Below are 13,451 nucleotides of genomic sequence, written 5' to 3' on the forward strand. Positions count from 1 at the left end.
AAAAAAAAATGTTATCCCAATATGGGAAAAAGAATAGTTCTGTAAAGGCAGTGAGATATTATGTCCTTAAGTTAACTATTTTCCTATATTGGCATGCTATTTTTATATTACAAAATGAGTGTATATTATTAAGAAGTGGTATACCTCAAGTTTCGGTTTTATTTAAATAAAAATTTTCTTTTTTTTAAAAAAAGAATGCTTATATTCAATAATTATTTATAACTGTCAATAAATAAACAGTTATTTATTGAGCACTATTTTGTGCAAGGCTGTCTCAGAGTTATAGAGATGAAGATGCTATGAGTCTACACTGAAGGCTAACAATTCAGTAGCTAAGATTCCTATACTTATTCACTCAACAAATAATGGAATTTCTGGCAGGATGACAGATATTAAATGTCCTACAGATTCTGTCCTATAGATGAGGACAGAATGGTGAGAAAAGATAAAGTACTTATGTTCAGTGAGTTTGCAATTACGTGTAGACAGAAGGACAACAAAATGTTAAGGAATGATCACATACAATTTACTACTGCTAGGAAGCTCTGGTGCTGTAGTCCATAAGGAACTGCATAAAAAAACTAACCCAAAGACTTTGCCTCTCTAGTGGCTCAAATACAACAGCAGTTCCAAGGAAGCAAGAGAGACAATCTTCTCCTGTGTGATTTACAGCTTCAGAAACCCAGAGGAAGGTCGGCTCAAGTTGGTTACCTTTTGAGGCTTTTTAAAAAATGTTATTTATGTATGTATGAACTTATTTTTTTTCCTACTTGTATACTGTCGAATCAGATCCAACTGTTAAAGGAGGAGATTTCCCCTCCTTCTCCAGCAGAACATCTGGTAGATTTGAACCACACACCTTCAAGATTACAGTGCAGTTTCTTGCCACTAGGCCACCAGAGCTCCTCTTTTCTTTTTCTTAAGTGCCAAAAAGGAAACAATGAAAATAAAGGGAGCCTTGGTCTACCCGTGTCTATCAGACCAACAAGCCTGGCCTTTTAATGCTTTCTAGTTTTGTTCCATATTTCCTTCTGCACTATTCAGGATCTTCTATTACAATTCCTTTGAGAGTTGTCAATAGTGGTAGCCAAGTACCATCTAGCTCTTCTGGTCTCAAGGTCATAAAAGTTGAGATTTAAGAGAGAGAGAGAGACCCTCAGCTGCTGGGGAGTCCTTGCCCCAACTTGATCCTCCCACACACTGAAAATCTCACATCCTTGACACAAGTTTCCATCAAATCCCCGAGAAAGGGGAGGGGCTTGGCGAGCCCATCCTGTCATGTACCATCAATAAAGTACACTGTACTCAGCCAAAAACAAAAAAAGATTTACTGGAAAATCTTGGAAAACCAACAAAGGGTCAGTGTGGGTTGGAAATGACCCCATGGCAGTGGGGTTTATGAGAAGGTAGCACAGAAGCCATAGGAAATGTGAACCCTATCCTATGTCTCACTGCGGATCAATAAGACACCATTTTGTTTTTCTGCATCATCCCGTGGTGAACTTGGTTAAAAGTTGTAAAAGGTGTTCCCCTCCCAGTCAGATCTGTTCCTGTTGTGTTGCTGGGTGCCACTGAGTTGATCGTGGCTTGCATTGACTCCGTGTGCTGGACTAGAACTCCCTCCCCTGGGTGTCCAGCTGTGAACGTCATAGGAGCCAATGGCCAGGCCTTTTTCTTGTGGAACAGCTGGGTGGGTCTGAACCACCAACCTTTTGGTTAGCAGCTGAGTGCTTAACCACTGCACCACCAACAGGGCAAAATGTAAAGAGCAAGACCACGGTGAATGGCACCTGGTGCCTAGTCTGTCCTTTGTTGATGACACCTTGTCTAGAACCATCATCTGGCTGACTACACTGACCCCACTGTTCCTCCATAGCTCTCCGCTAGGAAGCAGCTGTGTTATGAAGTCACGAGGCCATATCAGACTCACTGAAAGTTAGGGGGTCTTTAAGAACCCCCTGGGGCTCTGTGTGGAAGTTCTCCTGATGCAGCCTGTATGGAGCTGCATAGCTAATCTAAAAGTGACACCTTTCTGGTGGCCGGAGTCCACTAGGAGCTCGGAGGGAGAAAGATGGGCAACCTCCTCCTATGGAATTTATAGCCTCAGAGAACTTACTGGAGGGTCGACCACGCATTAGTTCTAAGTCAGTGGCAATGAATTTTTAAAAGTATGGCTCTGTGGTTAAGACAGTCAGCTGCCAACCAAAAGGTCAGTGCTTCAAACCCATCAGCTGCACCTCAGGAGAAAGGTGCAGCAGTGTGTTTCCATAAAGATGTAAAACCTAAGTAATCCTATGGGACAGTTCTCCTCTGTCCCGTAGACTCACTATGCATGAGAAATGACTCAACGGAAATGGACTTTGCCTTGAGTTGGTGGCCTAAATGGTTAAGCATTTGTCTACTTACTGAAAGGTTAGGGGTTCAAGACCCTCTAATGGCTTCTTTTCACAAAGACCTAACAATCTTCTTCTGTAACAGCACAGCTTTGCAAACCCTGCAGGGAGTTCTACTCATTCTTCCAGCATCTCTGTGAGCTGGACTCGATTTGCCAGCACCCGGTAGAGGCTTTTCACAGGGATTTGTGCTATAGAACCAGTGTCATTATCTTTAGTGGAGTCAATTTCCAAATGACCTGATGTTTGTCTGAAAACATGCAAGTTCCTTCAAAACAGAAGAGCTGGTAACGACATGAGCATATACTTTAATGCAGGCATTACAAGGTGCAGATGGATTACCAAATTCAGAGAAAACCTGCCTGTTGTTCTGGATGAATTTGCAATTATTAGAGTGAAAGAGAATAATTCATCACACCATTAGACATGACAAGAAAAGTATAATGTTTTTTTAAAAAAACCACACAAAACCCCAAAGGCCTGTGAGAGAATAATCTGTGTTTCACATTCCAACACTGCTACACCTTTTCATACGAGAAACTGAAAGAATCCCGTAAGCACAAACATGATTGTGCAAAGGCTCTTGCTTAGTGACGGTGCAGTGGTTAGATGTCATTGGGCTGGCTGGCTTTTAATCCCAGGTGACCTCACACACAAAGGGACAAAATGCTGCCCCTGCAGTGCCGCATTCCATGTCTGTTTTTGTATACCACTGAGTCAGAACTGACCCATAGCTGAGCCCCCCACCCCCCTCAGGTTTTCAGAACCAGTAAGTCACATGAGAGGAGACTGCCCACCCTTCTTCGTGGAGTAGCTGGTGGATAGAGCCAGGCCTTCTGGATAGCAGTGAGGTATCTTCCCAGCAGGCCACCAGAGCTCCCCTGGTAGACGGTAAATCTTTATGGGAACAGCCTATCTCATCTTTATTTCAAGAAGTGGCTAGTGGATTTGAACCATCAACTTTTGGTTAGCAGCCTAACACACAAAGCAAGTAAAATTCTTAATTCATCAAACCACAGGGTTGCACAATTTGGTAGATGGAAGGAGGGGGTGAAGGAAATGGGAAGGATCCAGTGGGGACTGGAAAAGATTGGGTAATGATGGGCAAGGTCCAAGGTGATTGATTTTATAAAACATAATGCATGGGAATGATTGTATGAAACACAGTATGAATCAGGAATAGTGTGAAACACAATGTATATGAACTTGGTGAGCAAACCAATATAAAATAAAAATTTTTAAAAGACTAAATATTTTAGAGTATAAAACAAACTATATTAAACAAACAAAAATGATAATGTGTTAAGCAGAATGACGTGAGATGGATGATTGCCCACCATCCTAAGATTTACAGCTAAAGTGTAGCTGTTTTGTGGGTTTGTAGCTGATAATGCGTTTTCCATGACAACCCAAACCAGGCTGAGGTACATTTAAGAAAGTTCACAGTCTTGGTATCATTGTACGTGAGTTTCAGGATTGAAACCAAAATGACTTTAGAAAATTACATTTACTGGAATGAAATCTAATTATGGCAGCTGACATCACTGGTTGAATGTTTCCCAGTTCAGACTTGATATCATTTCCCCACAGGGGGCTGGAGACCCCTGTAGCTCATCATCCTGGGGGTTCATTTTGCAAGGAAAGCAATTTATTTAGGAGCCCCATAGTCATATGCAAATTTCTGACCTTAGACTAATCCTAGCAGGTGGAAACTGTCCTTTGAAATAGAATTCCCTGCCTTGCAACCATGGAGATGAGTGAAATGCTAAGTATAACTGCCCCAAAAGTTTTGAAAGAACTAAATGAAAAAACGACATCAGGGTCTAAAGTCAGAGCCATTGGGGGGGGGGGGTGTAAATCCAAAACTCTAAAGCCCATTACTGTCCAGATGGTTGTGATTCATGATGAACCCCCCACCAGTTTCCAAGGCTGTAAATCTTTGCAGGAGAAGACTGGCCACCGTTCTCCCTTGGATTCGAACTGCTAACCTTAGCAGCATGATATGTTACACATTTTGCCACCAGAGCTCATTTGTCTATAAAGTCAACTCACACTGCTGTGGAGTCAGAACCGAATCATTGCTGACCAGTGTTCTGAGACTAAATCGCATGAGAGGAGACTGGCCAGCTTTCTCATGCTGGATTTACCCATGTGGAAGAGAGGCTCCGCTTTGGGGTAAGCAGGGCAGCTCCCTACTGACAGGAGTCTTCCAGTTCCTCGCTAGAAGGGATAACATAAAACATTCCTTTTCATCTCCTGCATCCTGCTCCTGCACTAGATGCTGGTCCTGGGGGACCCTGGGTTCAGATATCCCGACATTCCAATCACTGGAGACTGGGGAGGCATTTCCAAGGACAGATCCAGTGAGGGCCAAGTTCAAGAACAAAGGGGGTGACCTGAGATGGGAGCCTGCAGGGGAATGACCAGAGACACCCTCCCTCAGTGGACAGAACACCTGTCTCCACAGGACCCCACTCTTGACTACAAAGGCTGAACCCCAACTATGCCTGGTGCATGCTTCTCAGTTCTGAGAGAGAAGACAGGAAGGAGAGGGAGATGGGCAGGAAAAAAAGAGAGAAAAGAAACTGAACAGAAAGGAAGAGGGAGAGGCTGATGGAGGAGGGGGATGAGCAGGGACAAAGAGATGAGAGAGCTAGAGATACAGGAAGATGGGGAGTGAAGGAGGGAGGAAGAGGAAAAGAGATTGAGAGAGGGAACGAAAGAGAAGGTATAAAAGACAGATGTGATGTATAGGGAGGGAGATGAGGTGGGGTCGCGAGGGAGAGAGAGGAAGGGAGGAAAGAAGGGAGAGGGAGAAGAAGAGAGAGGGAGAGGAGGAGAGAGGGGGGAGAGAGAGAGAGATCGATCTTGGCCTAATTTCCTTTCTATAAGGCAAACTTTCCTACCCAAACCAAACCAAATCCACTGCCACAGAGTTGGTTCCTACGCATAGGGACCCTGTAGGACACAGTAGAAGGACCCAGCAGGGCTTCCAAGGCTGAGATCTTTACAGAAGCCTCACCTTTCTCCTGTGGAGCAGCTGGTGGACTTAAACACTTGACCTCTGGATTAGCAGTTTGATGTTAACCCACTCAGCTACACGGAGCTGAAATTTACCTTCTCTTCTAAACTAGCTTACAGAATAAATACCAACATTTCCTTATAGATGAGTTTAAAACAAAAGCAAAACCTTGTGAAAATTACTAACGCACACTTGTTAGATTACATCCCCCAAAAAAAGCACAAAAGAGAGAGAAATATATTCCATGTGCAAACAGTACATTCTTGGTGCCTAACTGCAAAATGTCCTAAAATCCCAACTGCTCAGAGGAGAGAAAACACTCATTCTGATTTATCAGCACAACAGAATGGTTTTTAAGGTATTAAAATGACACATGGGAAGGCTTCTTTTGCTCTAGGGAAAGAAGAATGCAGGAAAATACTCCTAACATTTTCCCTGTGTTCCACAGGGTAGGTGCCAACAAGATCACATTGTCCACTGTCCAGAGAACTGGGCAGAGGGAGCAGTAGCAGGTGCTCAATGATCACAGTCTCTTCCCTGCCTGCCCTTATGGAGTCCTGGTGGCACAGTGTGTAATGTTTTGGCTTACTAATTGAAAGGTCAGTGGTTCAAATCTACCAGTAGCTCCAAGAGATAAAGATGGGCAGTCTTCTCCCATAAAAAGATACAGTGTCAGAAACCAGTGGAGAGGCAGCAATAAGTCAGAATTGCCTCCCTGGCTGGGGTTCTTTGAATTTTGCTTCTGTTCCTTTAAGGAACCCTGGTGAAGCAGCACCCATCAGCCATCTAATTACAGCCTCACAAACCCAGCGGGGCAGTTCTCGGTCTGAGGTATTGCTGTGAGTTGGAATCCAGTCAACAGCATGGGTTTGTTTCTGTTGTGACCTGGGGGAGTCCATGTGCCTGGAGATGGCAGGCATTCAGATACAAGCCCTTGTAGGCCAGGGTCAATGGGCAGGGCTCTCCTTCTGCCCCAGGTGGGCTGTGCCCTCTCACCAAGAAGGAGCAGAAATGTCCACTGGAGAAGAGAAGGACAGCAGTCGCCAGCTGCCATGTATCATTTTAATACCTTAAAAAACTTTCCTATGTAGCCTCTTGAGTCACTGTTGTCAACCGGATCCCACACAGACAGGTGTTAACAGAGCACTCTTCTCAACGCAGACATTCTTACTAGGTAAGTTAGCCTACTCTGGGGTCTGAAGAAGACGCCAAGGGAATCCCAACACTTAACCTACTGATTTGTGTCTCTGACTATTTTGGACACCAGCACACCTCAAAGACATCACACTTTAGTTCCAAACCTCGATATAAAGTGAGGGCCGGAATAAAGCAGGTTACAGGAAGTTTTTTGTTTCCCAGTGCAGAGAAGCAGAGAAAAGCAATACTCACACAATTAGAAGAGAACTCTGCTGGCCTAGTGGAAAGGAACTGAGCCACCAACCCTAAGGTACATGGTTTGAATCCACCAGCTGCTCCGTAGGAGAAAGAAGGTCAATATAGTTCCATTTCATTTACAACCTCTGAAAATCTCCTGGAAGGCTAGCTTTGGTCAATTCTGGTTCTACGGTACATAACAACAATATCAGAAAACACAATCATTGAGTCTCTGCTGATTCAGAGTGATGCTGCAGGGCAGAGCAGAACTGTCTGACAGTTTCCAAGGCTGTAATTTATATGGGAGCAGACTGCTTCACCTTCCCCCCATGGGGGCTCAAACTGCCAAAGTTTTGATTAGCAGCTGGATGTGATTGATACTCACTGTACCATCAACACTCCTTTGTTTACACTGTCTTGCAGTCTACTGAAGGAGCTCTGGTGTCATAGCTCTTAAACGTCTAGCTGTCAACCAAAAGGTCAATGATTTAAATCGATCAATTGCCCCAAGAAAGAAAGATGGGCTGTCTCTTCCCTTAAAAATTTACAGCCTTAGAAACCTGATAGTGGGTCACTGTGAGTCAAGATAGACTAGACTGTGATGGATGATGGCTGGTGGGGTGTGTGTATGTGTGTGTGTGTGTGTGTGTGTGTGTAGGACAGTCTTAAAGTGTGAAAAAGCTTTATGAAATAATTTGAAACATCATTGAGAATTTCTAGAATGAAACAGAGAGGCACACAGTGAGCACAGGCTGCTAGAAGGGGCACTGGCAGACTTGCTGGATGCAGGCTTGTCACAAACCCTTGAATTATTATGAGGCCTGTGGGGAAGCCTGGCCCAGCAGGGTGAAGAGGGCAGAGCATCCCTGCACCTCACAGAGCACACCTCCCGTCACCTACATGAGCTGGAGATGCCTCCTGCTTCTTCACGTCATGTCTGCACTCAGCCACCCAGGCGTGCTCACGAAGATGGCGTGTGTCCATCGCCACCTGAGGTGCTCAATGCCACCTGTGAACGAGTGGGTGCACGAGTCGCTCCCTGCACACAGAGAGCAAACTGTCTTCACAGCAATCAACCCCCAAGCCCACTGCTGTCAAATCTCCTCTGACTCGCAACGGCCCTCAATGCAGGGCTGGTGGAAATGCCCTGAAGGGCTCCCAGGACTGTGTGTTTTCACGGAAGCAGATCTCTACTTATTTCTCCTGCAGAACAGCTGGTGGGTTTGAACCTCCAGTATTTAGGTTGGAAGTCAAGTGCTTTAACCCAGCTACCAGAGCCCCTTCTTTGTAACAACTCAACCAACACCAAACTACTGCCATTGAATTGATTTGCACAGTGACCCTTCAGTGGATTTCCAAGGCTGTACATCTTTATGGGAGGAAACAATCTTTTTTCTCTCTCTCACAAGACACCTGGTGGACTTGAACCACCAACCTTAGAGTTAATAACCTATCCTGTTACTCACTAAGGCACCAGAGTTTCTTCTTTATAACAGCAGAGACATGAAAGGAATGAGTGCTGCAAGGCCACCTCCTCCCACCTCCCTGCTGTTCCTGTCTCGCCATGTTCACTTGAGCATAAAACATGAGACTACGCCAGGAGACGGGTGACAGCTGTTCTCAGACTTACCAACTTCATCCCTGATGTTTGCGAGTTCAATCGACAGCTCTTTTTCTTTCACAAGGGCACTTTCATTCTGGAAAAAGGAAAATACAAATCAGCTACCGAGAGTCCTGGACGTTTCACGCTAGATGAGCACTTTCGCATGTTTAATTAATGAATCCTTTTAAGCAAATATTTATGAGTCTAGCCTTTAAGGAGATAATTTTCTCATTATAGTAGAATATATTTACAAAAACACACACACAAAGCCAAGCCAGACTCATTCATTTGCATCACATTCAAATTGCAAAATCTGTAATATAATATTCTTAATATTCATTGTTGTGTTTTTCTCCCAAGGCAGCCCCCAGGGTACAAGTAAGAACTGCTCCTAAGTGTGTCTGTAAGTGTTTTTAAGGGGAATTTGTAACTAAGCACAGATTCGCATGGTTTTTACATAGCCTTACTTATGTGTCGAGCTCCTTATGGAAAGGTCGGTGGTTCAAATCCACCAGCTGCTCTGAGGGAACACAATGAGACAGTCTCCTCTCATTAAGATCCACAGCCTTGGAAACCTGATGGAGGTCACCATGAGTTGGGGTCCACTCAACAATAGGAAGTTCGATTTAGTTTAGTGCAAGACAAGAACCTTGGTGGTGTGGTGGTAAAACATTCAGATGCTAGCGCTTCTCAGCCTTTTGGTTAAGATCAAGTGTAAAACATTCAGATGTTAACCAAAAGGGTGGAAGTTCAAACCCTCCAGCTGCTCCGCTTCTATAATGATTAAAGGCTGGGAAGCTCTATAGTTCCACTCTGGATGACAGGGGCGCTAGGAGCAGAAACCAGCTCAACAGCACTGAGTTTGGAATTTCTGGTTTTCATTACAAATAAAGGTTAAAGATGTTTCTATGATTTGAAAGTGTTTATGAAGCAACAGAAGGTGATTGTGATAAATTTGTTGTGAGTAAGGTTTGGTCAACTGTTTCAAAGTGAATGCAATTTTATATAACGTTGAAAGACAGCTGTAACCTGAAAACTATCTCTATTTTACACCTTTGCCAATAGCCCTTTGTTATTGCTGTTGCTTTGTGCCGTCAAGTCAGAACCAACCCATAACAGACCCTCCAGTGGGGTTAAAGAGGCAGTTGATTGCACGGGAAAAGATTGCCCACTCTTCTCCTGGAAAGCAGCTGGTGGATTCAAACTGTGTGCCTCCAGGATTGCAACGTAGCTTCTTACCACTAAGCCACCAGAACTGCCTCCCTACCCATGTATCTGTTACATATACTACTGTACAGTGTTAATTTTCATTACTATTATGGTCTTTTAATTTTACTTAGATCTACAATCAACATCCATGGCAGCATTGGTAAAGAAATCAAAAGACACGTTGCATTGGGAAAATCTACTGTCAAGGACTCCTTTCAAGTGCTAACGAGCAAGGATGTCAGTTTAAAGACTAAGATGTGCCTGACTCAAGTCATGACATTTTCAATTGCTTCAAATGCATTTGAAAGTTGGACAATGAATAAGGATGGCTGAAGAAGAATCTAGGTCTTTGAACTGTGGTGTTGGCAAAGAATATTGAATATACCACGAACTGCCAAAAAAAACAAACATATCTCTCAAGCATGTTGGAAACTGTGAGGATGGTGCAGGATAGGGCAGGGTTTCTATTTATTGTTCACAGTGTTGCATGAGTCATAATGGACTTAATGGTACGTAACTGCAAAAATATTATGATACTTTTGACTATGGAAAACCACCTGCCATAATTTTATAAGGAGCAAAGGGTTGGTAGGCAGCTGTGCTGATAAGCCAAAGGTCATGGCTCTCTGGAGGTTCATATCCTCTGGCAGTTTTAAGGGAGAAAGAGGAACAATCTCCCCTGTGTGATTTAGAGCCTTGGGAACCTACTGTAGAGTCAGTTATAAGTCAGTTCCAACTTGATGGCAATGACTTTGACTTAAGATTTTTCCCCTAAAACTTACCTCTGTCTATGTTTACACATATACCTTATATAGAATGAAGAACAGAGCACAGACTATAACACCAGATATGTATACTTGCAAAAAAGACCAACACCAAACTGTAAGACTTAGAAGTTGCTCGCAGCACCATTTCCTCCAATACAAAGAATGAGACGAAAACTCATACCCCAAGTATTATTTTGTGCAAAGACTGCCATTTGCAAGTAATTGATTACTGACTTGTTTTCAAACCCAAATCTGTCTGTCACATAAAGTAGATGAGGAATGGAAGCACATTTAATGTCTTTTGAGTTGATGGAACCATCATAAAATAATTTCATTTATTACAATTGTACTAACAGGGAGCTCTGGTGGCCTAGTGGCAAGCAGCTGCACTACAATCTCAAAGGCACATGGTTCGAGGCCATCAGCTGCTCCAGGGGAGAAGAAAGGGCAATTTTCTCCCATGTGATGATATGCTTCTGAAAACCCATGCTGGAGGGTCAGCTATGGATCAGTTCTGACTCTATGGTACACAAAACAAACAAATAAAACTAATTCTAATAGGGAACTCTGGTGGCTTAGTGGTAAGGTATTGCCCTGCCAATACAAAGGCTGTGGTGGTGGTTGTTGTTATGTGCTGTCGAGTCACCTGTGACTGACTCAAAGCGATCCTATGCATAACAACCCTAAACCTGCTCTACCTCATGTCAATCTTATTGTTTCTAAGACACCTATCCCCATTACCCCAGTTACTGAATCAATCCACCTCATTGAGGGTCTTCCCCTCCTGCGCTGTCCCTTTACCCTCCCAAGCATGACGTCCCTCTCCAAGGACAGATCCCACATTGCAACATGTCCAAAGTATGTCAGACAAAGCTTCAGAATCCTTGCCTCCAAGGAGCAGCCTGGTCTCACCCTCTCTAGGACAAACTTGTTTATTCTCCTAGCATTCCATGGTATATTCAATACTCTTCTCCAGCACCACAGCTCAAAGGCATTAATTCTCCTCCTATCATCCCTAGTCATTGTATAGCTTTCCTGTATCAGGTACCAGGTGCATCTTAGTCTTCAGCCTGACATTGTTGCTCTTCAGTACTCTGCAAAGGTATATGGTTTAAATTCTCCAGCTGTTTTGCAGGAAAAAGATGGGCAATCTCCCTCCTCCTGTGCAATTTACTGTCTCTGAAAACCCAATGGAGGGCTGAAAACCCACTGGAGGGCCAGCTATTTGTTGTTTCTGACTGGAATCTAGATAACAATAACCACTAACCTCTAATAGTAACTAAAGGACCCTGGTGCTGTAGTGCAATATATATTGAGTTAGCTGAAAGGCCAGCAGTTAGAATCCATCAAGCACTCTGAAGGAGAAATCTGGGAAGTCTCCTGCTGCAATAATTATTGCCTGGGGAACCTTATGGAGGGTGACTGTGCATTAGAACTGACTCCACTGAGTGGAGTGGGTAAGGGGCCCTGATGGCCCAGCACATGAAGTACTGGGCTACTAATCAAAGAGCTAGTGGTTCAAGTCCACTATTAGCTCTTCAGGAGGAAGATGAGTCAGTCTCCTTCTGTAAAGATTAAAGCTTGGAAGCCTTATGAACAGTTCTCTTCTGTCCTGCAGGGTCTCTAGAAGCCTGAATAGACTCAAGGGCACTAAGTGTATTTTTTTTAAGTAGTAACTAGGAATGACATCCTAAATGGGGTCTCTTCAAATATACCAAGACACAGGACCTTCTAAGAAAGTCTCTGTAGGATGTAGGACTTCCAAAATAAAAACCTAATGCCTTCAAGTGGATTCCAACTCACGGTGACCCTTCATCAAGTTTCCTAGTCTATAAATCCTTACAGGAGAAAACTGTCCATCTTTCTCCTCTGGAGCAGCTGGAGGACTGGAACTGCTGACCTTGTGGTTAATAGCCAGAGACCTTCTCCTTCTGTAGGGATGACAATGCTGAAACCCTGTGGGACAGTTCTGTTCTGTCCTACAGAGCAGCTGTGAGTTGGAATCAACTCTGTAGCCCCAGGTAGTTATTGTTCTAATTCCATTGTGTCCTTTCATTTTATTTGTAATTGGATAACAATGCTTTTCAAAATTAATTATGTAAATGCATTTAGAATGTCCACATCAATACTCTGTTCCTTCCAACACCTTCCTATTTCTCCCCATCCCGCTCGGAGACTCAGAACACAGGAAGTTTTCTCATCAGGACCACCGCCAGGACGGTACCTTTGTTCTAACATCAGCATAATCTTGCCAGTCAGAATTGAGCTAATTATTACAAGTTCAGAACATCTGGCTTTCTCCCCACAGCCGCGAAGTCAGTTCTGAGCCTCCATTCGCTTTCTGAGGCTGTAAATATTGACAGGAGGCGAGAGCTCCATCTCTCTCCCATGGAGAAGCTGGTGGATTTGAACTGTCAACTTTTCAGTTAGCAACCCACATGTAAAGGAACTTGCCAATAAGGCTCCTTGGAAATAGTATTATTAAGTGTTAACCCTCAAGGTGTTGGATGCTGTGAAGGTTGAGACCCAATGAGGGGATACGAAATTAGAATTTAATAAAAACCAAACAGACCTAATTTCTACTCCAGAGGAAGGACCCCTCAGACCTTGTATGGGTGTTGTTAGTCACCATCACATTGGTCCTAAATCATGGTAACCGGATGCACAAAAGGATGAAGCTCCACCAGGTCCTGGGCCATCGCATCATCAGAAGTGGATAAAAAGAGGCTGCTTTGATATCCTCTGGCATTTTACTGGCTGCTTTTCTGAAGTAGACTGCCATCTCTATCATCAGTTGAAGATTAAACTATTGCAAATTCATGGACTTTTCGTTAGCTGCTTTTCAGCTGTGGATCACCAGTCCTTTCTTCCTAGTCTTTCTTAGTCTGCAAGATCTACTGAAACCTGTTCAGCATCCCAGCAACACAACACAACATGACACAACACAAGCCACTGACAAGCGTAGTGGCTGTGCGTGAGCTGCATGTGTTGGGAACTGAACCTAGGTCTCCTGCATGGTAAGCAAGGATTCTCCCACTGAGCTACCACAACCCTCTGAGCACTTATTACCCTGAAGCGTTTCA

General features: G+C 43.8%; 1 protein-coding gene across 1 annotated transcript in view; it reads right to left on the reverse strand.

Annotated features, from left to right (window-relative positions):
• MTUS2 (microtubule associated tumor suppressor candidate 2) overlaps positions 1-13,451 on the reverse strand; it is a 393,542-nt gene that overhangs the window by 34,355 nt on the left and 345,736 nt on the right. The window contains 1 exon segment of the mRNA XM_006894071.1: positions 8,420-8,486. Within this exon segment, the coding sequence (XP_006894133.1) occupies positions 8,420-8,486 (67 nt within the window).

This window comes from Elephantulus edwardii, unplaced genomic scaffold (genome assembly GCF_000299155.1).
Source record: "Elephantulus edwardii isolate Elephantulus edwardi_28Jun2011 unplaced genomic scaffold, EleEdw1.0 scaffold00134, whole genome shotgun sequence".
Taxonomy (NCBI): Eukaryota; Metazoa; Chordata; class Mammalia; order Macroscelidea; family Macroscelididae; genus Elephantulus; species Elephantulus edwardii.